The sequence below is a fragment of the Puma concolor genome, chromosome C1 (assembly GCF_028749965.1).
Source record: "Puma concolor isolate L17-30 chromosome C1, mPumCon1.1.hap2, whole genome shotgun sequence".
NCBI lineage: Eukaryota > Metazoa > Chordata > Mammalia > Carnivora > Felidae > Puma > Puma concolor.
The window spans coordinates 50279984-50307720 of NC_141674.1; the positions used below are offsets into that span (position 1 = coordinate 50279984).

A 27737-nucleotide genomic window follows, 5' to 3' on the forward strand; every position below is an offset into this window, starting at 1 on the left:
GAGAGAGAGAGAGAGAGCAAGCAGGGGAGAGGCAGAGAGGGAGACACAGAATCCGAGGCAGGCTCCAGGCTCTGAGCTATCAACACAGAACCCGATGCAGGGCTTGAACCCATATACAGCGAGATCATGACCTGAGCTGAAGTCAGAAGCCCAACCGACTGAGCCATCCAGACACCCCTCTTTTTATTAAAAAAAAATTTTTTTTAATGTTTACTTATTTTTGAGAGGGACAGAGACAGAGTGTGAGTGGGTTAGGGGCAGAGAGAAAGGGAGACACAGAATCTGAAGCAGGCTTCAGACTCTGAGCTGTCAGCACAGAGCCCGACGCGGGGCTCAAACTCACGACCTGCGAGATCATGTAACTGAGCCCAAGTCAGACACTTAATGGACTGAGCCACCCAGGCGCCCATCCAGCATGTTTTCTAACTGGATTTTGTTCTGCTAGGAGACAAAAAAGTCTGTAAGCCATCTTTGGGATAGCCCTTGTTTAAAAGCCTTACCCAGCCTGGCCCCTCCCCTCTGTCCCTCTGTTCAAGGTCACTTACTGAGCATTTATTATGTGCAAACTTTCTTTAGGCAAGTAGGAGCCTTGTGCCCTCAAGGGTTTACAGCTTGTTGGGAAGGCCAGATGGGGATTACACACACGGAGAAATGATAGAGGAGCTGAGCCCTGTTCTTAGTAACCAGGCTGTAGGGAGCCAGAGGAAGGAGTGATTAATTCTGCCAAGAGGAAGGGAGAGGATTCTGTCTTCATCCTCTTCTATACTGAATTACCTTCTAAATTCAGGACAGGGATCGGCGCTGTATAAATGGCCAACAGGGATCGGGGAAGGATGCAGTTACTGTGCCTAAATAGGGTGTTGGTGAAAACAGAGTAAAAGCAAAGTCAGAACTGTACAAATTGACTGAAATCTTTTCAAATATTTGATAGAAGGCATTGGGTTAAGTGTTACAGTTTTAATGTCTTTTAATGGCAAGTGAGGGTTAATAAACCCAGTGGGCATTGTCCTAGTTATCAACATGTCATGGCTGTACAGTTGGGAATAGCAGTGTGGGCTTGTTTGTGTAATACCAGTGGGTTGTTTAAACTTTGCGGTAGTCTGTCACACATCCCTCAGGCACAGGGACTTTCAAGTTTGCAATAGATCATCCTGTGTTGCAGTTTTGTTTGTTTGTTTCTTTTTAATTTTTTTTATTCTTTATTTTTGAAAGAGGGACAGTGAGACAGAGTGCGAGTGGGGGAGGGGCTGAGAGAGAGGGAGACACAGAATCCGAAGTGGGATCCAGGCTCAAGCCGTCAGCACAGAGCCCCACACGGGGCTCGAACTCCTGAACCATGAGATCATAACCCGAGCCGAAGTCGGACACTTAACTGACTGAGCCGCCCAGGCGCCCCCAGTTTTGTTTTTAAATTCAGCTAAATTTGAGTCTGCTGAAAAAAAAAATTTTTTTTAATGGAAAAAGTTGAGTTTTGAATCGATGAATTTGTTCAATCAGGGCAGAGATCGGGTTTGAACAATTTACAACATAGACACCTTTCCCAGGAAGGCTGTGTCTACGCTTTCACGGTTATGCTTCGCATTGCTAGTTTTAAAGACATCATGCCTATTCTCCATATATTTTTTCAGCAAATGCTTGTGCCCATTTATTGTATTTTCTCAAGGAACTTTTGAGCAGATCTTTCAGTGAAGTGAGCACCAAGGACTGTGTTTCTCTTGGGGTCTGTACTCTCCTGTTCTGAGCAGCATGCTGATTTGCTGTTGAATTCTGCAGAGGATAAATGTCCTAACTCCGTAGACGGCAGGGTTAGTATAAAGTATGTGTGATGAGTACAGACCTTTGTGAGCCTTTCACTCACTGCCCTGTGTCCAGTGTTCCCAAGAGTGTTTGGCACACAGTAGGTACTCAGCACATACTTGGTTTTACTTATGGAATGATAGGCTGACTGAATGATTAGAGTATATTATTAAGGAATTTTGGGTGAGCTTGCGTTTCGTTGGTGGCTAGATTTGTAATATTTTAATCAATATAGGACAAAGTTCCATAAATTATTTCAGATTCATCAGTGTCATCTGAAGCCCCATTTACTCTTCTGCAATCAGTAGTTTCTTGGGACATACGGTTCTTGGGAAAACATGATTTAGACTTAAAGGATTTAGAAATTTTAGGAAAAAACCATGTCTCATTTGCTATCATGGCCTTAAAGATGAGGTAAAGGGAACCCAGGTTTAACAAGCTTTTAACGATCGGGTCTGGATCCCAGATTTCCAGATTCTGAACCTGGTGGGGTTTTTTGTTTGTTTGTTTCTTTATTTGTTTTAATTTGTTTTGGGGTTTTGTTTTTGTTTTTTTTTTTTTTTTTTTGGTTTTTTATTTTTTTTGGATAGTAAGCCAAATACCTTAAAGCTTTTCCTCTTTGTTGCTCTCACATTTGATCTCTCACTTGTGAATACTTTCTTTAGACCAAACAGGGAATAATAAAGTACTCCAGTACAAGAGAGCTCAGAGGTGAATGTCACGTGGAAATGGTACAGGCCAAGCCAACAACAACAACAAAATAACCAAAAAAAACAAAACAAAACAAAAAACAAAAAACTCCCAAAAAACAACAACAACAAAAAAAACCCCAAAAAACCCCCCAAAATAGAAAACCCAAGCTGGAGATCCGCCTTCCACGGAAAGGTTATTTTTCTTATTACAACAAAACTAATTAGTGGATTTTCTAATGTAAGAAAATGTTGCTGTGAGTAAAAGTTCCTTCCGTGTGCCAGAAAGCAGATGGTGGCAGTGAACACTGTTTTCTTTTGCCAGGTTTTGTATATGCTTTTTCTAAACCTGCAAGAGATTTTGCTTTTCCAGATTCAGACTTCTGATCTTTTTTATTTTTAAGCAGAAATAGAAACTTATATTTAAATGTACTTGCATCATGTGGCCTGTTTGACATATCATGGTTACTTGAAAATGTTGAGTAACATTTGATGTTCTGCATGAGTCTCTTCTCTGGGAGTCTTGTTGTCCATACTTTCTCTCCTTATGGAAATCAAAAGTTTGTGCCTTGAGGGTGCCACAAAATGAGTTTTGATGGGGTCCTCAAAAGCAGTGTGTAAGATTTTCTTTATGGGGAAATCTTTTTTATCTTGTTTGGTTTTGCTCCCAATTACTGGGTAAATACCAGCTTTTCTCACTAAGGTTCCTGAGGGCCTGCCTCTGTTCATTATGACATCAGTGTTTGTATCGTTTTGAATAATTCATTTCCCTATCTACTACTGGTGAGATGTTACTCTCTGTTAATTTCAAATTTTCTTTTTGTCTGTTTTTTAAAATGAAATTCCTTCCGGATACGTTTGTTTCAAGGCTTCCCCCGTGAAGTCTATGCATGGCCTTACAATACCACGGTGGCAGTATTAAAACAGAGTGCTCTCTGATTTTAAGACCAGTTGGCAGAATATGTGACTGCAGTGGTGTAGATGTGAGGCAGTTTTGTATGGTAAAGACGCGTATGGCTTCGGTGACTGAGACTCCAGACGTTTTCCTCTTTCTACAGGATTTCCACTTAGAGGGAAAAAGGAAATCATTAAATCGTTAGGTTAGTTGTTACAGTAGAAACTAAAAGTGGGAAATGGAAATCAGCTCGGTGATATTTCTGAAATCATTTTGGGTGAAATGTTAACAAGAGAGAATTGTCTTCAAGTTACTAAATGGAAAAGTCTTAGGAAATTATGTGCCGTTTTTGGAGATGATGGCCAGAATCAAAGAAAAGCAAAGAAAGTGCTCATCCCGTCTCTTCTATCCTTCCCATGTGAAGGGGCTGCTGATTCTCCTGCATCCGTTGCCCAGTACTAAGCTGGCAGTTCAGAGACCCTGTGCGGGGTGTTAGTTAACCCTACATCCTGCATAAACTGATTTTTTCTCATAGCTTCGCCCATATCTATTGCAAATAAAACTTCCCATCCCGTTGGAAGAATTGCTATTTCCGACCCCTGTTCGAATGCTACCACTTCTTTAGTTACTGCTTCTTTTTTTCTTTCCTTTTTTTCTTTTTACTGTTTCTTCTTTGTCTTTGTTTTCCCCACTCACTTATTTGTTTTTCTCTTCTTTTGTAGTGACCCCAAAATAAAACAAGACAGAGTTTAGAGAGGACATTCATAGGCTCCAACCAAACGATGATCCAGCCACTCTTTATTCTTTGCGATCTTTAATCTTAAAGATTGTAAATCTGAAAAGATGGAGGTGATACTGAAGTCAATGCTGTAGGGGTTTAAATGTTGCCTCCTGAAGCCCAGCAGGGCAAGGGTGTAGAGGTGAGAATGTGTGCAAATGGAGGCATGATGGGAAGGTAGCTAACTTTTGTTGTATACGCTGGTTGTTGCACTTCCATATAAGCTTTTGCTTATACATGGGCTTCCATCATGGCTAAAAAATGGGAAAAACCGTACATCCCAGAGATTTTTCATTTTCATTGACTATAAAACAAACAGATAAGCCATTTCTTACATAGAGAAATACTTACCTCCTGCATTTTCCCCTGATAAACTTTGGAAAGGGCTCTAACTTGGAAATACTGTTACTATCACCAGTAGAGATGGGGGAAGTGGCTACTTTTAAAAAAACAAGTAGCATACACTTTTTTTTTTTAACATTTATTTATTTTTGAGAGACAGAGGCAGAGCAAGAGCAAGGGAGGGGCAGAGAGAGAGGGAGACACAGAATCTGAAGCAGGTTCCAGGCTCTGAGCTGTCAGCACAGAGCCCGATGCGGGGCTCGAACTCATGAACCATGAGATCATGACCTGAGCCGAAGTCGAACTCTTAAGGGACTGAGCCACCCAGGCGCCCCTGAACACTTTTCTAAATGGCATAGGGTTGAATGAGTGGAATTCTTAGTCAACATTATGAGCTACCTCGGGACTGAATAAAAGCCCACAGTGCTTTTGCACTCAGTAGGTGATCAAAAAATGTTTGATGGACTGAAATAAGTATCTTCCCTCTAAGAATGATTATTAGCTATTGCTTAGAGTGGTGATGATATTTGAACAAGAAATCAGAGCCAAGTTCCAATCACCCACTTAGAATTTTTGATGAGGAGTAGCTCTTGAAATAGCACCTATATAAGACTTCCCAGAACACAGGATTTTTTAAATCAAAATAAATCCAGGTGACAAGAAACTCTTATTTTAATAGCACATCCTGAAGAGAGTTCATTTGGAAAATCTGACCCAAACTATTAGTAGGCATTGTATGGAAGACAATTTAATTTTAGGATTATTACTAAGCAAATTATTCATCCATACTGAGTTACTGAAATGGATAGTTCTTATCCCTCATGTCAGCATCACTATGCATCACTACAGAAAAGAATGTAGATTGTGTCCTAAAATGAAAACAAAACTGCAGATAAATGAACTTTACATGAAAGTGAGAACACATGAGCTCAACTGGTACCTAACTGTGTTTAAGTAGGTAGGACCCCACCATCAGTGTTGCATTCCTGAAAGCTTTTACGGATGTCAGAGCCACGCAAGTGGATTCATATGTTTTAATTACCTAGTTTTTTTTTTTTCTTGTTACGTAGAATATTTGCAGTTTATCATTTGTATCAAGTCACACATTTTTGAAATTTTATAATTCAGTATAGTTTTGGTTATAGATTAAAGTTCACTGACTAATCTTTTTAGCATGTTCAACTGCTCCCTGAAAGATACACAGAACTTGATGGCTTCCAAGTGTGGTTCAAACATCCAAAGCACTTGAGATTAGCACCATGTGAAGAAATTTTAAAATATTGTACTGCAATTAATTTTAAATAACTTAGCACTGCATATGTCAAGGAGAAAGCCATGATAGGATCCAAATGGAAACTCCTGAAAGTGAAATGATTCAGTACATTTAAGTCATTTTATCTATCATAAAGACATAGACAGAAAACATGTATGATTATTTCTGCTTGCAAAAGGCTTGGGTGAATTTGTACAGAATCAGGTATCACTTGAGCTTTATTATGATACTATGGGAGGTTGGAGAACTATTTTTTGGTTGGATAAATGATAACTCCCTATATTCATGCATGTTTGTTATAGGCCCAGAAACCAAGTTATTAGGGAAAAGTTATTATCAATGTGAGAATTGAAAGCACATTATTTTAAAGATTACTGTGTATAGTGTGTGTGTGTATGTGTATGTGTGTGTGTGTGTGTGTGTATGGAAGTATATATTTTTTAACAGGTATGGTTTTAAATCCTAGGACCTAGGACCTAGATGAAATGCTTTAAGGATACCTTATTCAGTACCTCCTAACACACAACATTTTCTGATGGTCTGGATGACATAGTGGGTTAAGATATAAAGAAAAAAAAAAGATACAAAGAGAAAACATTGCTTATTCTGTGATCAGAATTGGCCAAGTCATTGAAGATAAACATTTGTGACTCTTAGCGAGCTATTTGTGGTCATTTATAAAGAAGAGACAGTCTTTGACTTACAATGATTAGTACACTCATGTTATTTCTAATTGCGCTTAATATGATCAGCAGTACATAAAAAAAAATATTACCCAGACCCTTTAGATAAAATAGGGGTCCCAGGCTTATATGCAGCCAGAAGACCAATAACTGAATTGCTTATGATCTATTTCAAATTAGAATTCTAGGGCTGCAGAGAATCTTTACAGGATCCCTTACACCCCCTCATTCTGGTCCAGAAAGCAGGCCTTCTGACTCCTGTAGGGTCCCCAGAGCCAGAAAATCCATCTAAAAACATCTGTTGACATCGCCTAAGATAAGCCCTGGTTTATTTCATGGCCCTAAAAGAGCTATTTTTTTCACCTTCTGATTTCAGTTCCATTTCAATAAACATTTATTAGTACCTATATGCTCTAGATACTGTGCTATCTGGCAATAAAATAATGAGGCAGGAAATAAAAGTGGGTAGTCAATGTGATTTTTTTCACCAGTTTATATACTTTAGAAAACCTGCTTCTGTGCAGTGTGCAGTTAGAGAATTATCACTCTTATAATTCACAAGGCATTGTAAATAATGCCATTTCGTTCTTCTCGTCTTGAAACTCAGGCACTCAAAAGATGAAGAGAAGCAATGAGACTTGCCCGATTGCCGAGAAAGGACTCAGACCCAGGCTTGCTAAAACCTTTCCGTCTTTCACTTGTACCACAGTTGCCTCTGTTAGAGCTGTTGTTTCTATTAAAAGGGAGGACACCAGGCCTGATTAGGAATAGCATTCGGTACTATCTATGAAATTGTTTCTACAGGGAAAATCTTAACTTTAAAAAACCATTTTGGTATTTTACACCATGCCCAACAATGATAATTATATAATAATAGCTCCCTATTTCTTTTAAAAGGACTCTGCTGAAACTTCCTGTATCTCACTAGAAAAACAAATCCCAACCATTACCACCAATAGTTAGTTAGTAACCAGGATCCTGTAAATTTTGTTACAAGGCTACCTTTAGTGGTACTGACTCCTGCTAACAGTAAGAGAATAAAAGCAATTACAATGTGCACAATAACATGTTGCTGTACGTTGATTTCATCAGGAGACAGGACTTAATCAAGAGGAGATGCCAGAGAATCTTGATTGTATTATTATTACCCAGATAGACTGAGCGCTCCTTGAGAACAGAGAAAATTTTGTGTCTCTTGGGGCACCTGGGTGGCTCAGTCGGTTAAGCATCAGACTTCAGCTGAGATCATGATCTCACCATTCGTGAGTTCGAGCCCCGCATCGGGCTCTGTGCTGAGCGCTCAGAGCCTGGAGCCTGCTTTGGATTCTGTGTGTGTCTCTCTCTCTGCTCCTCCCCCACTTGCCCCTGCTCTCTCTCTCTCTCTCTCAAAAATAAACAATAATTTTATTTTTCATTTTGTGTCTCTTGGTAGACAAGGTGAAAGTCAGGCAGTAGATGGATTAATGAATGCACTGAATTAATGAATGGAATAGTAGGCCCAATGACAAGGAACTAAAAGGAAGCAGTACTCTTCAGGAGAATGTCCCAGTATCATTTTCCCCTTTGATTAGGAGTAGTGGTGTGAACATTGCTAACACTACTAACACTGCAGAATCCCAGGCTTGTCCAAAATCTCTAGTTCTATCTCTCACCAGTAGTGGAACTCCACACACACTGATAAGACAGCCCTGTTTTCTCAAATGCTTCAGGGGAAAGACCAAAAAGAAACAAAAGACCACCCCCCCCCCCAAACTTCCTGATTTACCCAACCACAGAAACTTTAACCCTCTCATAAAGGTGTCTGCATTTTTTTTTTTTTAGGCAAATTGTTACTATGCCATTCTGACTCCTGTTGTTCACAGAAGGACTTTCTGGTACGGATGTGACAGGGTCCAGTTATCTGATTGAGAGTTCAGTTGTACAGTCAGTGGATTTAAATCTCTTCCCCTTGAGTTTTCCTATGTGCATCTCATCCCTCGCCTCCCCCCCACAACCCACTCTTAATCCCCTTTCCTCCCTTTTGCCTTTCCAAGCAGGAAAAGATCACAACACACCCCACCACCTTGTCATCCCAAATTCCGTGGGGGCCTGAGCTCTGGGGGTCTTCTTCGTGAGGCCTTAACCTTACTTTTAGACAGTTGTCATTATCTTTGTCTAAAGGTCATAGCTAAATTGAATAAAAGGAAAGCTGTGTTTTCCTGTCGATGCACAAAGGCAGTATTGACTTCCCTAATCCAGTTTGCTGAGGGGTGAGAGAATTAAATTAGATATCTAAGCACAGAAATTGAGAGCCTTTGAAAACAAAGATAAGGAGACAAGACTATTTTCCCTTTTCCTGGGAGCTCTGGACTCCAGATTTTGCAGGTGTGTCACCTGATCCATGGCTTGCATTGATCAGAACTGTGCCAATGCATATTTAATTAGCAAGGGGCCCCTGGATGCATTATAGCCATCATCCCTGTACTGAATGGACTGTCAGACTTTCTGCACACTTCACCCCCACCCTCCCCTCCAACCATGCCCCCTCCCTTGCCTCCTTGTTTGGGAAGCTTCTGCATTTTGTCTGAACAGCTAAAAAGTTTCTTTGTTTTTAGCTGCTGATGCATACAGCACCACTGAGGAGAATACAAACAAGTCGAGTCCTAAAGTGTTTATTTTGTCTAGGAAGACAAGCTAGACCAATTCGATTCCTTTGGTAAGGTTTTCAAACCCTGAAGAAAACCAACAAGAAAAACAAAAAGAAAAGAAATACACTGTTCAATGCTTCATGTATAGATTTTTTTTTTAAGTTGGTTATATTAGGATTAAAAAAAAAAAAAAAGAAAAGAAAAGATCCCAGGGTAAATAATAATAGGATTAAAGAATAAATTCATTTTTATTATGCTAGTAAAGTATTTTCTTTTTTAAAAATCTGTTTTTTTGATCATTAGGTAGGGCATATTAGCAGTTTGTGTTTTTTTTTAATCAGTCCATGTTGCATGATAAAAATTGACCATTCTGTCCTGAGTCTGTCATGCCCTCAGGAGAGCGAATGAATGTAGAAAAGTTATTTAAGATAGAAGGTGGATAAAAAGTTAGAGCTCAGGGAATTTTTGTAAGGTTTCAAAGGTCTCATGGGAGCTTCTGTTGGTGGGGATTCTTAAAGTGATGGGAGGTTTGGAGTTTTGCCTCAGACAGGTTATTTCATGGGATTACAGTCACCGTTCATTTTCACACAGGTTACAAAGCCCGAATACCCAGACAGAGTGTTGTCTGATAAACAGATGTAATACACCAAGTCTGCTTAGAATAAAGAGCAACAGACTGTGAGCACATGTTTAGGACTCATTTAAACTAATCAGCATAGTCTAGCTCATAGTTCTGTCTCTAGTCTACTTTTGAGGTAGCTTCTTGCTGGTAAAGTAACAAGGAATTTTTTTTTTTCTTGCTACAGTTTGCTGCAGAGACTCATGGGAAATTCATTTGCATACATCTTGTTACAAAGACTGACTACTTCCTGGCTTAGACAAAGTGTTGCCTGATAAACAGACTTAACACACAAATGTCTGTCTGGAATAAACAACGGCAAGCTGAGATTTACATTTCCATTAGCAGAGATAATCTCTTTCCCAGTATATGGGAATTAAGAACCTTTTCTTTAAAACCAGGTCTGTAGTGCTGATGTTTTATACCAGAATCACATCATGCATGGGTTGGGACTGATTTTTAAAAAGAAACAAAAACTCATATCGATGGGAAGATTTATACTGTCGTGGTAAATGTACGTTTGGGGGAGGAGAGGACCTTATAGTTTTAAAACCAGGTTTTCTTGTATTTTTTTATTTGATCTCTGCAGCAATCCTGTTAAGTTAGGCAAAATGGTAGTTAGTGTCCCCATTTTACAGATGAAGAAACTGAGATCCAGAGCAGTTAAATTGTGTAGCTGAGATTTTGTAAGACGCCATTTTTTTGGTCAATCATTCCATACTCCTTTTGGTAGTGAAATATGAATGCAAGAAAAGCTAATATTTAGTGTATACCCTAAACTTAAATAGCCTGGTTTTCCTTGACAGAGGGCATTTTGTCATTGTAATAATTTCTTTATAGATAGTCAGATACAGGAAAATAATGCATATAGACTATAACTCAATTATGCCTCATTTTCATTTGACATGTTTGTTTTTATAACATGAAAGTACACAGGGAACTTTTCTGTTTTAAGTGGTGTAGGTGACTATATGAGTAACCTTCAAGTATATATTCTTCTGTTTAAGAACTCCAACAACTTACTGTTATAATCAATTTTGTTTGTGACAAAAGTGGCTAAAAAGGGATGCGAGGGCTTTTTAAGCAGGCCTTTGTTTACGCATGAGTGGGTTGGTGAACAGGTTGACACAGTAACTTTGGAGTTCTGAATTGATCAACAGGTTACCATCACATTTCCTGTTATGGGAAAAACAAAACTCAAAATGATGATCTAAATACTATAGCTTATTTTAGTCACAGACCCTCATCGAAGAAAATGTAAGAAATTACAAATTTAGCATCGTGCTTGCATATCTTTCAGAATCCTATTCTTGCCATCGACTTCATTTATAACTTCATTGAAAACGCTGATCATTACTTGAAATCAGCCTCATGCAAAGATTGAAGGTTTAGGATTGAGTCATTTTGTCGTTACTTTCAGAGTGACTGAATTTGTAATTTTTAAAGCTTAGAAATGATTCCCCCTCACTGTCATAACACAATAGTTACGCCATTTTATTTTTTTCTCAACGTGTTAAAACTGTATCATTCCGCAACCTCCTTGTGCACATAGAAAAATAACACATTTATGAGTAGGTGATAAGACAGTTGACTAACCCTTCATCCTAACGGCCTCATCATCATACACAGTCCCGACCAAACAGATGGGCTCTGAATACCAGTACTAATGCCAAAAACTCGAATTCCTGCAAACTTAATATTTCACAAATTCTCCTTCAGAAAGGCATTAAAAAGGAAAAGTTTCAAGGAAAAGAAATGGTAGTAACCTAGATTGTGTAACACTCATAAGTATGCCCTAAAACTGCTATCCAGGGGAATGTCTAAGAGGTGGATGTCCTGAGCAGCTGGCAGCTCCCAGGGTGGTCTGGGGGAGCCCTTCCAAGTCACTGCCGCCTGAACACAGCCTGCCCCCTCCGCCTGAGTCTGGATTAGAGGAGAAGACCCACGTGAGCACCCTAGCCTAGTTCTTTTGGAATGTGTTGTTTTTCCTCTGCTACGTCTCCCCATCTCCCTTCTGCTGAAGAACTTTGCGTACTTCGATTGCTGCGGTTATCAGGCACATGCACATATCCATACGAACACTCCTTTCTAGCTTCCTGGGAAAGTTATGGAGATCCAAGTTTGTATTTTAAATACAATAAAGATAAGACTTCCCACTTAAAGGACCGGGGAATGTTTCCATTTTTAAAGCTAAGAAAACTTTCATGGTGTGACTCACTTCATGATTTATCTGTGTTAAAAACTAAGTTATTGTATGTTAATGTTTCATTAAGTGGGTCACAATTGTGGACAACAATTGACATTAAATTTTGGTTTGGTTATTCACAGAGCTTAAAGGATTTTTGCCATTCTCTGGAAAGCTAATAATAATTGAATATATTTAGAGGCCCCAGACTGAATGATGGTATTATAAATTTCTGTTTGCTCTTCTCCAGACCATGATGGATAATGTTAGATTTAGCTGATGGTACTGTATTCATCAGTGTTCACATGTAAGCTACAAATTGTATCTACATATGTGCACCTATACACGGACATTCTACATTCTCAAATAAATGTTTTTCAAATATTTCCTTACACCTGAGTCTTTAAGGTCAAATATTTCCTTACACCTGAGTCTTTTAAGGTGAGACTGGAAAAAAAGAAAAGACAATCGTCTTAAATATTATAAAGTCGTATTTCTTCTATAACTGTAACTATAATATGACTAATAAACAAATGTGACTATCATAGCCATTTGACTTTCCAGATTTCTTTACTATCATAACATGTTATGATACCGGATGGTCACAGTAGAGCGATTCTAAACAAAGTAGCAATCAGAAGGAGAATTATTTTTCTATTATAACATCATGGATGTAGAAAAATGAATCTTGGTGTCCTTTGGCCTGACTCTTTTGCAAAGAACTCTGTCTTCCTGAACCATAAGAAATAAAGCTTAACCTAATTTTTTTAATATCTTTAAGGGCTGCAGTTGTGGAATGTAACTGTTAATTATATTCAGAGTATAATCACCCCCTTTCCTTATTTTCTTGTCTTCTTGAAATGCTCCTAACTCTTCATTTATTTGCCGCAAAGCACTCATTCCTGTCTTTGCCTTTTCTTTCCACATCACAACTCCAAACTCTGTTAGGTGGAATTTTCACTTTATTTCTTTCATTTGGCTAACTCATTTATGTTCTTCGATGCCTTCTGGCTTCTTCATTTCACCTTTAAATTTAGGAGATTTAGAACTGGACACAGAAGTTTAACAGAGGCTTTTCAAACTTCATTTTTAGCCAAAGCAGGTCAGGAGGTTGAAACTTAGGCTAAATTATTTTTCTAGTGGAAACAGAATTTTACTCTCATGGTCCATCGACTTTTGTTGATATCATGTTAACTGAATAGGAATTACATTGGTTTGTTTCAGGGTGGGAAGGGTTCTTCACCACCGCAGGTCTGCCCTTCCTTTATCAACTGTTCACAGAAGTCCCTGGGATGTTGGTATACTCTTCGGGTGTTAGAAATCGGCAGATTTCTCTTAGCTTTATATTCTTTGCATGTGTGAAAAGGTCCTGTGTCGTCCATCGTTTCAGATTGTACACATTTCTGGGAGGCCTCCTAGGTGTCAGACACTGTCCTCCCCTCTTGTTATTCCGAGAAGCCTCTCGTGCAGCGTTGGCCAGGGGATCATAGGAGGTGATTGTCTGCAACTTCTAAACACTGGGCAAGATTTCCCACCCCCGAACCAGAGGCAAGTGCCTGTCTCTCTCTTGCCAGGTCCAACGAAGGGGAACATCAAGCAGAAGTAAAGTCCTTTTCTGCCCTCCTTCCTCATTTTATGAGAGTCCCAGTCTCCTTTTAGGTGTGAATTTAGTATGTTTTTCAGTTGTTGGCAGCATCCCAGTGTTAGAAAGCTGAACGACAAGTTTATCTTATTCAAAATTCATCTCTTTATTTCAGCAGTTAGTGAATCCTTGGGCAGGCCAGGCACCCTTGGAAGGTACTGGGGAGAAGACAAGAATAAGAAAGGAACTCTTTTCTTTCTTTTTTTTTTAATATTTATTTTTGGGAAAGCGCAAACAGGGGAGGGACAGAGAGAGGGGGACAGGGGATCCCAAGCAGGCTCTGCACTGACAGGCTGACAGCAGTGAGCCCGACGTGGGGCTTGAACTCACGAACCACAAGGTCATGACCTGAGCTGAAGTCAGACATTCAACCGACTGAGCCACCCAGGTGCCCCAGAAAGGAACTCTTTTCTTAGGGAACCCAAATTCTCATAGGAGATCATTTAAGATCACCTTAGTATAACATAGTATAAAGCTTACCATAAGAGATGTATGTACAGTGAAAGGAGCGGAGAGGAGAAAGTTGGATGCTAAGTCGAGCACAGGGAAGATTTAGCAACATCCCACCTCTGCTCCGTGCCTAAAGAACATAAACGACACAGAAGTGAGATCTGTATTTCTTTTTTCCTGCCCAGTTTTACCATACTGACATGTTTTTGTCATTCTTCCCCTTTCCAAAAGGAATGTTCTCTGGAAGTCCATGCTGAGGGGGAGCAGAACTGAGGTTGGGGCAGCTGAATAAGTGGATAAGTAGCAAATCCAGTACATGGCTTCTGTTCTTGCATTGCACAAGCTTATGGAAGCAGAGACTAATATGTAGGCATTAGGATTTATTTTATTCCTTTCCCCAGTGATTATATTGATAGTGAAATATCTTTGTCTGAGCACTCCAGCAATATAGCTGTAGGCGCCATAAAAATGCATAGATAGATGGCTACCAGTTCAATTAAGAGGTCTCAACCCAGCCTCCTATATGCAAACCCTGTCTATTTTAGGTTTAAGTTTCTGCTCATAAATTTTTTAAAAACCAAAAGAAACATTGCTTTTCAAGGTTAGGTTGAAGTCTGAGATTCCTTAAACAAAAAGCAAGTCTCTAGATGGGAAAAAAATTGATGACCCTAATGTACTTCCTTACAATAGCATTTCCAACTCCATCATTTAAACATACTTTAAATAATATTCTCTTCATTGTAATATACAGATCTTCTGGCTTTCACCAGAGAACCAGAGGAAGTCACTGCCAGATATATGATAGAAGCTATGAGATATGGCATCCAATTCCATGCTGTTGTATCTGTTTTCTGGGGCCTCCAATTATTTCTGGAGGTGGGAATCAACTGACCAAGTGAGAATTGTCCAAAAAATTAAGCTATAAAGCTAACCTAGGCTTCCGACAGGTCCCTACCAAGTATAAAAGAGAAATTAATTGTTAACCTTCATGAGAGTGTTTTAATGTAAATGCTTACAAAAGAAATCTTTCCTTTATATCAATTATGCACGGGTAGAAATTAATTTGTAATTTTGGTCATCTGGTTGGCTCCATACCTAGCAGCATCGGTGACCTTTTGCAATACCAGGGAAAGTGTCCATGCATCCTCCGCATAGAATAGCCCTGGGACTGGGTAGTTTTGTTCCTTGTTGGTTCAAAAAAGAAACGGCATGAAACAGCCTGTAGTAGGAAATAATTACAGAAATTTTTAGATCATTTACCTTTCCTTGTAGATCTTTGGCTCTGCCTATCCCTTACCAGGATGCTGTGCTTTAGTGTGCTGTCCTCGGTGGCTAACAGTGTCTCCAGCTTTCGAATAAAACTGGAGAAATTAAATTCCGTTTTCAGTTTGGCTAGATGCCTCCTCCAGTGTATGTATCTGAGCTTTCACAAGAGCGCTTCGGCCCCTTTCCGACCAACTCTCAGTCTTTTCTTGCCTCTCGGTCATTTGCTGTTTATTTGCTCCTTTTTCTGGGGCCTGGAATTTTAAACTTTCTTTGAACAGACCTACAGCCACCTTCTGTTGCCGTCCATGTTTTCTCTAATCATGTTATGTTTCTACAAAGATAGGATGGTGAACCAAATGTAAAAGAAAAGAGAACAAAGAAGTCCACTTCTCTATTATTAAAAAACATTTTTTTGATCTCTTTATCCTCCTTGTCTTAATAATAGTGGGTAAGTATCAGAGAAGTAATTGGCTCTTGCATATTTAAATTAATTGAGATGAAACATGTTTCTCTGTTTGTTCACGAGGTGATTCATTGTAAAGATACACCTAGAAGAATGTCGTTGGGCTAAGCTGTCATATGGAAAGTTAGATTTGCTAGTATTACTGCAACATAAATGTTCTGTTTGGCAGAATTTTATGGATCCTTTCTGGGATATGATCAAGAAGAATTTCAGCTTTCCCTAAAACAAAATTTAAATTTTTTTAAATTTAATTATGGATATTAATGATTTGAAATTTTCTAGGACAAAAATAATCAAAGTATGCCTTTCTCCTAAAACATGTTGAAATACTCAGAATATTTAATTTGTAATTTTTAATGGCAAAATTGTAGGATCTTTCTTTAGAAAAAGAGAAGGTAGTTATGCCATATTTTTTAATTGTTTGCTGTAAAAGTAATAGTAATTTATGGAGTTAAAATTTCAAATACGGTCCAACATAAATTTGCATTCCCAATTTTCAGTGCAGGCTCCATACTTAACTTGGGTGATCATTCTGTGGGATATCTGAAGCCTTTTTGACCTGTCATGCTTTTGTGTGTGTGTGTTCACCATGACAATTGTTACAAAGTGATGAAAGCAATCACTTGGCCAGACTTAAATAAAAACTCACATCTTCACGTCTTTTTTTATTTGCACCTTTGGATCAACATAGGATTTTTGCTCTAGTCACCAGGTTAAGATCATTTGGAAACTTAAAGGTAGACATTTTCCTTATAGTACTTCCCTGTAATTAAAATCCTCATTTGCTTAAAAGCAGAGAACCTTTCTAAAGTAATGAATTAGCATTTCTTGGCCTAGGATAACTAGGAACGCTACTTTTTTTTTGCAGTATCTCCAAGAAAGAGAATAGTAATGCTTACAACGCTGTTGAAATAGAAGTGATATTTTCAGTTTAATCATAGTTAAGTGTCATGACCTTTTGATCTTGCACTGAACTTCTTGCTGAAATGTGGTCAAACTCTAGACAGCCAATTCTAACTCTGTGAGGCCCAGGTAAAGTTATTAGCCAAATTTTCCATAGATAGAGAGGCTTTTCTTTAAAAAAGGGGGGAGGTTGTTTGTTTTTAGATCATGTTATACACCGTTTCAAGTCCCAGAATATGTTTCACATTACAAAAGTTTACCCTGGAAATATTTTGCCTGATTTTTGTCTCCTCTCTCCAAGAAATGTCTAAGTATGTTTACTTCTGATTCTATGAAATTCCTTTGCTCTAACTGAATTTTATCTTTTTTAAAAATTAAATGTTATTTTAAAAAATTATCCCATTTAGAAATTAACTGAATTAATTTTTTAGTTTGGAAAATAATTGTATTTTTTAAGTAAAAAATAAATGGAATTCAGTAAAGGTGTGCAAGAACCTGTTTTTGCTAACAAGCCCTCTTAGGAGCTCCTGGAGGCATTGGTATGAGAGGAAAATGATACTTATAAAGCGGAGGAGGAAACGTGCAGCATTCAGGAAAGATGCCTTTGAGTTATCCTGCGATTTCAAGTAAATGCGCTAGAATATTAGGACTCTTGTATTTAATGGTGTTAGTCTGCATAGTCTGTTGCTAGAATACAGAGCTAAATATCAACAGAACTTGTTACTGTTGTTTGGGTTGCTTTTATATACCAGCTTCAAAATATGTTTTGACACTTTATTATGTTCTGAATCAAGCTTCAGATGTGTGTAATGAAGGATGAAGTCTTTATCAGACTCTAGTGTATAAATAATGGAGAAGAGCAGTTTGGAAATGGCTTCTCTGTAAAGAGGATGGTTTCTGAGGAGTTTCAAGTTATGATCTGGCGCAAGCCAAACGCCGCTGGAGGCGTACCCAGAATGGAGCGTCCTCTCTAAAGGCACGGGCTGCTGCTGCTGTTGCTGCCTTCTTTTCCCTTTCTCCCCCCGCCCCCCCACCTTTTGTTTTCATTCATCTTATCATTTCTATAACGTTCTCATTCCTACTTTACATGCTGAACTTTTTGAGAAAGTCTGGCACTTCTGATCCACTTTTCCCTCACAGACCCTGTAATTTTTGGCTGTATTTTTTATGTTTTTCAGATTCAAGTCAATCTGAAAGTCCCAGCCAGCCAAGTGACGCTGACATTAAGGACCAGCCAGAAAATGGTAAGTGTAGTTGGGGACTCTAGCTGCTGCTGTTTTCAGAGTCCAACAGTAGCCAAGAGCCAACCGAGTACAAGGATTTGGGGTCTGCCTGATGGGCAGCTCACAGTAGGAACAACTCTGAGGACTCAGGGAGTTCTCTGGATCATTCTAGCAGCCCCAAGCCTTCCTCCACCCTGCTCCCAAGCACTGTCAGGGTTCTCGTGAGAACCGGACTGTGAGAGGTGGGGTTGCTTTACCAAATCAGAATCTTCTACAGCACAAGTGAGGAGCCACAGTCTGTTGGTTTCATTTTAGTTCCTTCTGAGGTGGCAGGTGCCCTGCGATCTTCTTCCCTGGTGATATAAGTCATTGACCAACAAATATTTTTGTAGCCTTTTCAGAGCTCAGCCCTTTCCTAAGTGCTTTCAGAAAACGATCTCTGCCTTTGAAGGATTTTCCACTTTAACTTGTCTGAAATAAAACAGTACATGGCAGCATTAAATTCCTAAATTGCAGAATTCTATAAATTTTCTGTTGCAGAAACCTGATTAACATAGAATGCACACACATTCTATACAAATGTGATCGTGTCCGGTAAAATACTAAATTTGTGGTATTTGTGGTATGTGCTCCAAGTACAAAACAGATGGCCATAGGTTGGAATTTAAGATTGAGTAAAACCATCGGTTTCAATAAAAGCTGAGAAGTGAACCGGCAGTGCCTATCATATAGGAAACGCTGTACTACGTACTTTTACAGATACCATCTCCTACAACTCCAAAGTGCTCTTCCTCAGTGATAATACTAAAGGCTGTAATGGGGAGGCTTGACCTTGAGGGGTCTGTGAAGGGCTTATGGCATTGGGCTTAAAAGCTCAGGCTGTGGCATCAGACCTGTGTTCAAATTCTGCCTCTTCTGTTTCTTACTTGTGTAATATTGAACAGGTTATGTAACCTCTCAGGGTGTATACTTTTCCCTCGTCTTGAAAATAGTATGGTAAAAATAGATAATAATAGCCTACCTGTTGAAGAACTAAACGAGGCATACATATTCATATAGTTTACTAAAAATTGTTGGCTCTTCAATATTACTCATTATTTTTCTTGTCATTATCATCCTTACCGTACTTATTTTTCATCTACTTAGAATGAGCTCATTCCTCTGGTCTCTCTCTTGTTGTTCTGTACATTTTTCCCTGTTGATCTCCATCTGATCTTTTGGAACAGACAGGTAGACTGAATTCTGTCAGTGTTGTGCAGTGGAGGATTTTTACCACATTAGATATCCTCTCACTAATTTTATAGGATTTGTTTCATTTCACACGTGTGGTAAATTCCTTATATCATTGATGGATTCTAGCCTTAAATATGGACTATCTGACTATTTATATTCCCTTCTCATTCTGGTGTTTTAATGGTATTTTTCTTATCAAAGTTGTCTTTTCATAGCAAGCATAAAAAAAAAAAAAGAGGGACCCCTGAAGTCTTGTTTTTAGTATCATAAATATCTCTATCTTATTTTTTGTTGACATTTTAAGGTGACATTAGCGTCATCATTTATTTCCACTGGACTTGTAGGTGATACCTTGAACGTTTCATTTCTCATAGATTATATTTCTATATAATCTGCCTGAGATATTCACTTTATTCTCATTTCACTTTTTAAAAATTGGTGGGCCGTACGGGTCTGTGGTTGGTGTATGTAGGTCTGGCCGCCCCACTAGCAGGCCTGCGATTCATCTGTCTTCATAAAATGGCCGACAAGCTGTTCACATGCAAATATAAATTGAGAGCAAGAGAGGCTGGCAATGCCTTTCTGGAGCCGCCTGCAATACTGATATTGTGCGCTTCCGATTCCAAAAAGCAACCAGGATTGAGCCTGGATTTTTCGGCCAAAGGCACAGAGCTATTAGCCAAGTTCACTTTTAACCCCAAATTGCTTGGTGCTACTTCAAGGATCCACAATACTATTTCGGGAGGATCGTATCTAAGTTCAAAGAAAGCATTGGTATCTAGAAGAGAAAGTAATAAGTTCCTATGTTTCAAATTTCTATTCATGGCAAAGAAAAAAAGGCGAAGCTGCTTTGTCTTAGAGAACTCGACTGAAGCTTAGCCCAGAGGAAAATCAGCCTACTCAGTATCCTCTACCTGCCTTTTGTCAATCTCAGATGAAGTTATTGGAGGAAATGTGATTTTACCTCTTTTCTAAAGACACATAATCCCTAGAGGAAAATAAATGAAGAGTTGAGGACCAGGTATTTACATGCATTAGAGAACTTTCTAGTGTTGCTTTGACCAAGAGCGGTATTTCTTTTTCATTACCTAGGCTATGGATGACAAGTTCCTGAAAGGTTTTCATTTGTTTCATTTTTGTTTTTAAAAAGGCAGCTCTCATAAATGTATCAACCAAACTCTAAGCACTTTGAGAATCTTGGTGGGTGAACAAGGGACAGACTCTCGTCTTCAAATAAAGCGGGAACACATTACTCCTTCTTTATGTATATATGCGAGGGGAAATAATATTCTTTTTATCCTAGCTCTTGAGGAGAAAGGTAATGGGAAACGAATGGTATTTTCCTAGTAAACCATGGAGAATGAATAGACAAATGGTAACATGCCGTTTCATCCAAAACCATAAACTAGGCCATGTAACTTTACCTAAAGTGGATGCAGCTGTTTCTTCCCTGTCCAACTAGTCTGGTTTTTCCTGTGGAATTTTTGCTTTCTTTTCTTGTACTCCCTTAAGACTCAACTGTAAAAGAAAACAAATCTTTGTCCAATTAGAGTATTAGATGGGAATTTTGAAGGAATTATTTGAAGCCCAGAGATAAAATATCAGAATCTCCGAAACTCAAAGTTGGTATAATATATAATGATTAAAAACTCTCCCTCTAGAGTCCGACACACCCGAATTCAGATGAAATCATGGCTGGGTGACTTTGAATAAACTATTGCCCCAATATCCGTCTTCTTATCAGTAAAGTAAGAGTACTAAAACAACATACTTTGTATTAAAATAAGAATATGTACATGAAACAGCATCATGCTGGGTTCACGGTAAAGACTCAAAGAAAAGTAGCTATTACTACTTTTGGTTAAGGCTCATATCTGTATAGAGCATACATATCGGAGAGACCAGAAGCTCAGAGATTTGGAATGGAAGAGGGGTAGTGTCAGAAATAAACCAAGACTTTTAGAGACATCCTTTGTAGGTACCTACTCTGTTCTGGAACGTCAGACATACATCTCCTTAAATCTGTCCGTAATTCCCACAGTGCCACATCTGTTTTATTATGTGGACTAATCCTCACATTTCTTCACCTCCGAGGAGTCGACTACCACAAAAGTGATTCAGAGTTGCTAGAACGTTCCGAATGAGCACTGCAAGAAAAGGTGATTCTGGAAAGAAGGGACCCCACCTAGATGGGTTTAATTTTAGCCGAGTTTTTTTCCTTGGCACAAACCAAATAGACTCTGTCTTATTAAAAACTCTAAGCTGATTAAGGGTCAGGTTCATGGCAAATTCCTTTTAAAACAATCTTGCACAACATTGAACTTAGCAGGTACCTGGTATTTATTTGCTTCATGAATAGAATTAATAAATTAGGTGAGTATGGTCTCATTATCCCCAAATATTTTGTGAGTGTCTGCTCACTGTTGATTTTACCAAGAGGTTTTTAAGGAAACAAATATCAAAAACAAACAAACAAACCCAACAACTGGAGATACCAAAAATCTAATTTGGGTGTGGAGGAAGGTTGTACACAGACACATGGACATACATGCACAGACATGGCTGATAGTGCTAGGAAGGCCAAAGCCAGAAGCTATACTAATGTCCATAGCAGATCACCTCTGCCCCACTCACAGGAACAGGTGTGAGCAAAGATATGCAACACTATCATGTTAACTTATGCTTGCTTACCACAGGGAATGAAATTCTGACGAAGTTCTCAGCTCAGACTGGAATTACACATTTAATTCTTTCACATATTACTGAAACCCCCTTTCTGGCTTTTCAAGAGAACCTGAAGGTTATAAGCCTTAATTGTTGGACTTTGACTTAGAGCATCTACTCAAACCACCTTTGTTCGTGAACTCCCATGAGGTACTTTGGCTACTGTTTAAAATATTTATGGGACAGAATATTTGAGATGACTGCTCGATATTTACAGGACCTGTGAACAGTCCTCTTGCATTCTGTGGTGCATCAGGTCGGTCCTTAATGAGGAAAAAGCTCACGTAATAACCCTCCTACTTAATTCAAGTCACGCTTCTGTGGGGCCACACTGAGTCCATGTCTGAGGGAATAGCATAGTTCAGCATTGGCACTCTGAGAGCACCCTCCCCGCTGAGACTTTCTGTGAAAACACCCTTAACTAAAAAAAGAAAATGTGGGGTTCCCTTGCCAGAAAAAGAAAAGCTGTGTTCTCATGTTTTTTTCCCCTCTTTACTCTCTCTCATCACCTGCACAGACTACTATTAATAACCTCATTTTAGTGGTTTTTAAAATGTGATATTTATAACAGGCAAGTGGAGTTGGTATTTGGATTATTTCCTTTAGGCTTAATCATGTTTGTTCTTCCTCATTTATCTGGTAGTCGCACATATGTTGGTGGCATAAACCCTCAGATGGGCCTTTGCAATCACTGGAAAGCCATTAATCACGATGCTTGCCCCAGATTTTGAAAATTTCCAGCTCTACCTGCCAATTTGAAAATAACCCCAGGAGAATTGGTCGAGTGTGGCTTTCATGGTCACCACCTTCATTTGTGTCATTTCTGCCTTGTATCGCTACACTAGATATTATTGCTGAATGTTTCTCGATGAGCAAGGACTATCCTCCAGCCATATCTCACTAGTTATCCATTAACTCATTTCTGTGAGAATTTTGAAGGTTTCAATAGTTCGGAAAGAGCTTCCAGAGCCACCAACTCCCTGACTGAAGATTTATGTATAGGATCCACTTTGTAATTTGGGGGGTGAGATAAGAGAACTGTGAATTTCTGTTTCTCTTGTGGACAAACATCCTTTTATCTGAGGGCATTCTCTTAAAAAATTGTAGGCCCAATACTTAACTTTTTTCACACCTCTTCAAATATGTAGTAGATATATTGCAATGTCATATTACAATATTAATGCATCACGGAAAGTCACAATAAAATTCATAATTCCAAACTCTAAGAATTGTCTCTTGCTTACTGCTGGATGGACTGCTCGTTTTAGGAACTGTTTTGATTCATGTGTCATTTTAGTTGGGTCATTTTAGGAGTTTTGGAGGCAATGCAGCCTTATAATTTGCACTTTACTGGGAAAGCAGGAGCATTCTAGCACCATTGACTTGTAAATACAATTTATCAATATTTCATAATTTGCATGAGTTTCCTTTACAATTACCTAGCAGCAGTTATTCTCTGCAGTGTTCTTTCAAAAAAAAAAAATGCTGCAGGGACAGACACAGTAGAGTGACCACCAGAATAGCAGCGATAAGAGTAATGATCAATATTTGAAAATATGTAAAGGTCCCAACTTAGGGAGACATTAAAACCTAAATGCCTTCTGGTTTCCAGATCTGTGTAATTAAATTCTGACTGATGGGTTTTCGGCAATATGCTGGAGCTGGTCTCTCTTCTTTAAGAGCCCAGAGAACCAGAACTTGGTTTGATCTGAAAAATCAGTCCGAGACCAGGTGAATTGTGCTCTCTTAAATATTGTTAGCAGATGTGACTCATCATTGTTTGCAGAGGCTCTTTAGAAATGCCTCCAGACAAAGGAAATTCTTGGATCTTGCCTCTTGAAAGATGAGGCACCAGGTGAGGCCGCAGGGTTTCCCCCGCATACATCCCGCAGTGTAGAGAGAATGCTGAGTTGACCACGGGACCCAGTGCAGTAAAGGAGCTCTTTCAACGGAAAAACAGAGAGGAGATTTGTAGTCGTTCTAAAGAAGTAGTTTTACCTCACACATTATGGGTATTTTATTGTCTACATACAGAGGATAGCTAGCTGAATAGACTTTAAGTGGTTGGCTAGGAGCCAAAATAGGGAGTGTTTTAGAGCCACGTTCCCTGACGTCTAAATTCTAAAATGGACTGGATGGGTGGTCTAGTTCTGACATCTTCCCTCCTCCACACGCCCCCCCCCCCCCCCAATCCCTCACGCACAAATAGTTAACAGAGGAAAGAAGAAGTAAAGGGGTTTCTTTCTGGTCCTCAAATTTATTTGTGCCTGTAACTCTTGTCCTGGGAGAGACAGTCATTTGAGTGCCTAGTGGATGTAACATTTTAAGTAGAAAAGCATTTTTAAGTGTCGATTTATAATTTACATGGGATGGTGTCCATCTGTCCGTAGATCTTGACTCCAGAAATAGGAAGCAATACAATTCATGTAGTATTTGAATTGGGCTCAGAGAAGCGACCAAATGAGGAGCCGTCATCAAATCACAGTGTGGTAGAAGGTACACCTGGAGTGTGTCTGCAGCTCCCATCTGCTATTGTTCTGTTTTCCCTGTGATGTAAGCCTAAACAACTCTGGTAGGACCCTTTGACAAAGAAGGACCTTAGAAGGACCTACAGTGTACTTTTTTTTTTTTTTAATTTTTTTTTTTTTTTTTTAACGTTTATTTATTTTTGGGACAGAGAGAGACAGAGCATGAACGGGGGAGGGGCAGAGAGAGAGGGAGACACAGAATCGGAAGCAGGCTCCAGGCTCTGAGCCATCAGCCCAGAGCCTGATGCGGGGCTCGAACTCACGGACCGCAAGATCGTGACCTGGCTGAAGTCGGACGCTTAACCGACTGCGCCACCCAGGCGCCCCACCTACAGTGTACTTTTAATGGTCACTTTCGCATACCTCCCCGTGAGTTAAAAATCAGCACAGGGAAATATCAGGGAGACTGGTGTGGGTCAGGAATAGCGTATGAGCTTTTCCTTGCCACAAATAATAGGGTCTGATTTGACACTTGAGTGTGAATTTGTTGACTTAAAGCCTGTATATTATTTTTTGGAAGGAATTATCCATTTGTGGATAATATTAGAAAACTGACTGTAATATAAATAATTTATTTGGGGATTTGGAGTCACTAATCCAGATTGATTAGTTGTCTGCTACAAAAATTCATGTGGCCACAAGGATTTTTGGCACCTTTTCTCCATACAGCTTCCTCATTCTTTTTCTCTTCTTTAGGGTTTACTCAGCTCCAGGCAACTCTGTTCCCTTGGCATTAGCTTGTCGTTAAGGAAATCTACTGGGATATCTCAAACAGAGGTGGGGGAAGGGGTAATATTTACTGCAGATTACTCTGCCCCATCTCTGTTGTTAAAATCTGTACTTGGTTGATTTGAACCTAGAGGGAACAAGGAAGTCTCATATGCCTTATCTTCAGGCATCGTATGGTGAATATCCCAAGACAGAAGTGTAAAGGATGTTGTGGCAAAGTAGGAATAGGCTTCCAACAGTCTCTCCATGAAGGAGAGTCCGTGTTTTCTTAGATCTCTGTAGGTATTTTGCAACCAGAGAGCTTCTCAGCAAGCAGCATTTGTAAACTCAAGAGAAGAAGAAGGAGAAGCCAAATCACAGCTGCTGAATAGGTCAGATTAGCAAAGGAGAGTTGGCCATTACAAGCCTGACACTGAGCATCTGCTAAAGGAAAATCAGTTGTCCAGGTCACTTAAAGACTTTGTGCCTCGGGGCACCTGGGTGGCTCAGTCGGTTGAGCGTCCGACTTCAGCTCAGGTCACGATCTCACAGACTGTGAGTTCGAGCCCCGCGTCGGGCTCTGGGCTGATGGCTCAGAGCCTGGAGCCTGCTTCTGATTCTGTGTCTCCCTCTCTCTCTGCCCCTCCCCCATTCATGCTCTGTCTCTCTCTGTCCCCAAAATAAATAAACGTTAAAAAAAAATTAAAAAAAAAAAAAAAAGACTTTGTGCCTCAGTCTTTTCATAGTTATTAAGACTCTGCTGGGTCTGTTTGGACTATGGACTGGATGCATTGAGGGAATACAACAATGGATCAGACATCCTGTTCTTGAGGACTTGATAGTCTAGTAAGGGGAGAAGGACTTAATTCATCCATTCATTCAACAAACTTTTATCTAGTGCATCTTAAGAACCAGGCAGTGCCATGAGCAAAACAGACAAAGCTTTACCTTTTGGTGGAAGGAGACAGATGATAAACCAGTATATATGTAATGTGCCCAGTGGTATTAAATATTATGAAGGGAAATAAGGCCCAATAAGGGGATAAACAGTGGAGAATATGGGTGCTATTTTACATAGTGTGGTCAGGGAAGGCTTTTCTAATCTGTTGACATTTGAGCTCAGACCTAAAGAAGGCAAAGAAGAGAGCTATGCAGACTTTAGGGACTTTGATTCTAGGAAGAGAAAACAGTAAATGTGGAGGCTTTGAGGGATGCTGGGGGTACAATAAGGGGTCAGTGTGGCTTGAGGGACATGAATGAAGGAGAGAGCATTTGGAGATGGTAGCAGGAAACCAAATTGTATCGGACATTCTAGGCCAAGGAGAGGACTTGGCAAATCCTCGATAAGCTATGATATGCCCTACAGAGGAATGCACATACCAAATCCATTTATTTCTTGATATAGGAACTGTATCTTGAGCCCCTATGATAGGTTAGATACTTAATGTTTAGTGGTGGGCAGAGCAAGCATAGAGTCTAGTATGGAGCTGTAGACAAAGGCCTGATTTGTAACATTGCCAAAGAGAGACACTCTCTCATCTACCATGGCAACATCCTTTAGTATCCCCAAAGGTTTTTTCTTTATGCATGTAATACTAAAAGCTGAGTTATTTACATGGGATACTTGACTTCACATGCTACCCACTCATGCAAATGATTTCTTTTTCATTTAATGGAAATCTAAATCTGTGGCTTCCAACTTATCCCTTATCTCCTGACACCATTTAGATCATAAGCCCCCAGGTCTCAAGTACATTTATCCTGAAGCTTCATTTTTCTCCCTAATAGTTACCAGATTTAGCAATAAAAATAGAAGACACCAAGTTAAATTTGAACTTCATATAAACAGTGAATAATTTTGTAGTATTACATGGGATATACTTATACAAAAAAAAAAAAATCTCTGTTTATCTAAATTAACTCCTATATTTTATCTGGCAACCAGTCCTAATTCTCCCCACGGTCCCATGGGCAGTAGTGACAGCAACATATGAAAAGGTTTGATTAGTCTGTGATGACTTCACTGATCACAAAGGGTCAAACCACGGGAATTTAACTCACTGAAAAATGAACCCTGGGAAGAGTACCACAAAGTTCTAATGAGTTGACTGCTTAAATTCCATTCCTCCTGCATCTGCTGGTACCTAGTCCAGTAGTTATCTTGGAACAATAAGCCTCTTGTAAGGCACAGTCAATAGGTACAGTATAAGAATTGAGAGCCATTGAATCTATGCAAGTAAATTTGTAAGTTTAATTAGTGGGATATCAATTGAGTAAGCCATTGGACAGTATGTGAGTCACTTCTTCAGAGCAAGTACGAAGGAAGTATACTCTGTTACAAGATTTAGTTACCAGCAGATGATTTGCTTCCTGAAAGATGATGAAAGTAGAAAATCAGTCAAATAGTAAAGCACTGGGAAATTCCACATTCAAAGATGAAGTAGAGAAAAGGCATTTCAAATAGACTTGAAAATAGAAGGTGCCATGTTTTTTGGGTGCTGTGTGGGAAACAAAATATATATGTTTTCATTTGTAATTGAGGAGGTGTGACAAAACTTATCAGAATATGTTATAAAAACGCAGTGTGATCTTTGAACCCTCCCATTAAAAAAAAAAAAAAAAAAAAAGAATAACGTTCACAGATTCAGGGAAAACAGTTTGGAAAGTTACAGTTAAACTCTGCTGGGCTTTAGAGCCAGAAAATGATAA

At 39.2% G+C, this 27737-nt stretch overlaps 1 protein-coding gene across 9 annotated transcripts in view; it reads left to right on the forward strand.

The window, feature by feature from the left end:
* Window positions 1-27737, forward strand: part of NFIA (nuclear factor I A) — a 574225-nt gene that overhangs the window by 372390 nt on the left and 174098 nt on the right. For all 9 annotated transcript variants that reach the window (XM_086717139.1, XM_086717140.1, XM_086717143.1 and 6 more), the window contains one exon: window positions 17791-17856. In XM_086717139.1, coding sequence (XP_086573265.1) covers window positions 17791-17856 — 66 coding nt within the window. The remainder of the gene's footprint in view (window positions 1-17790; window positions 17857-27737) is intronic.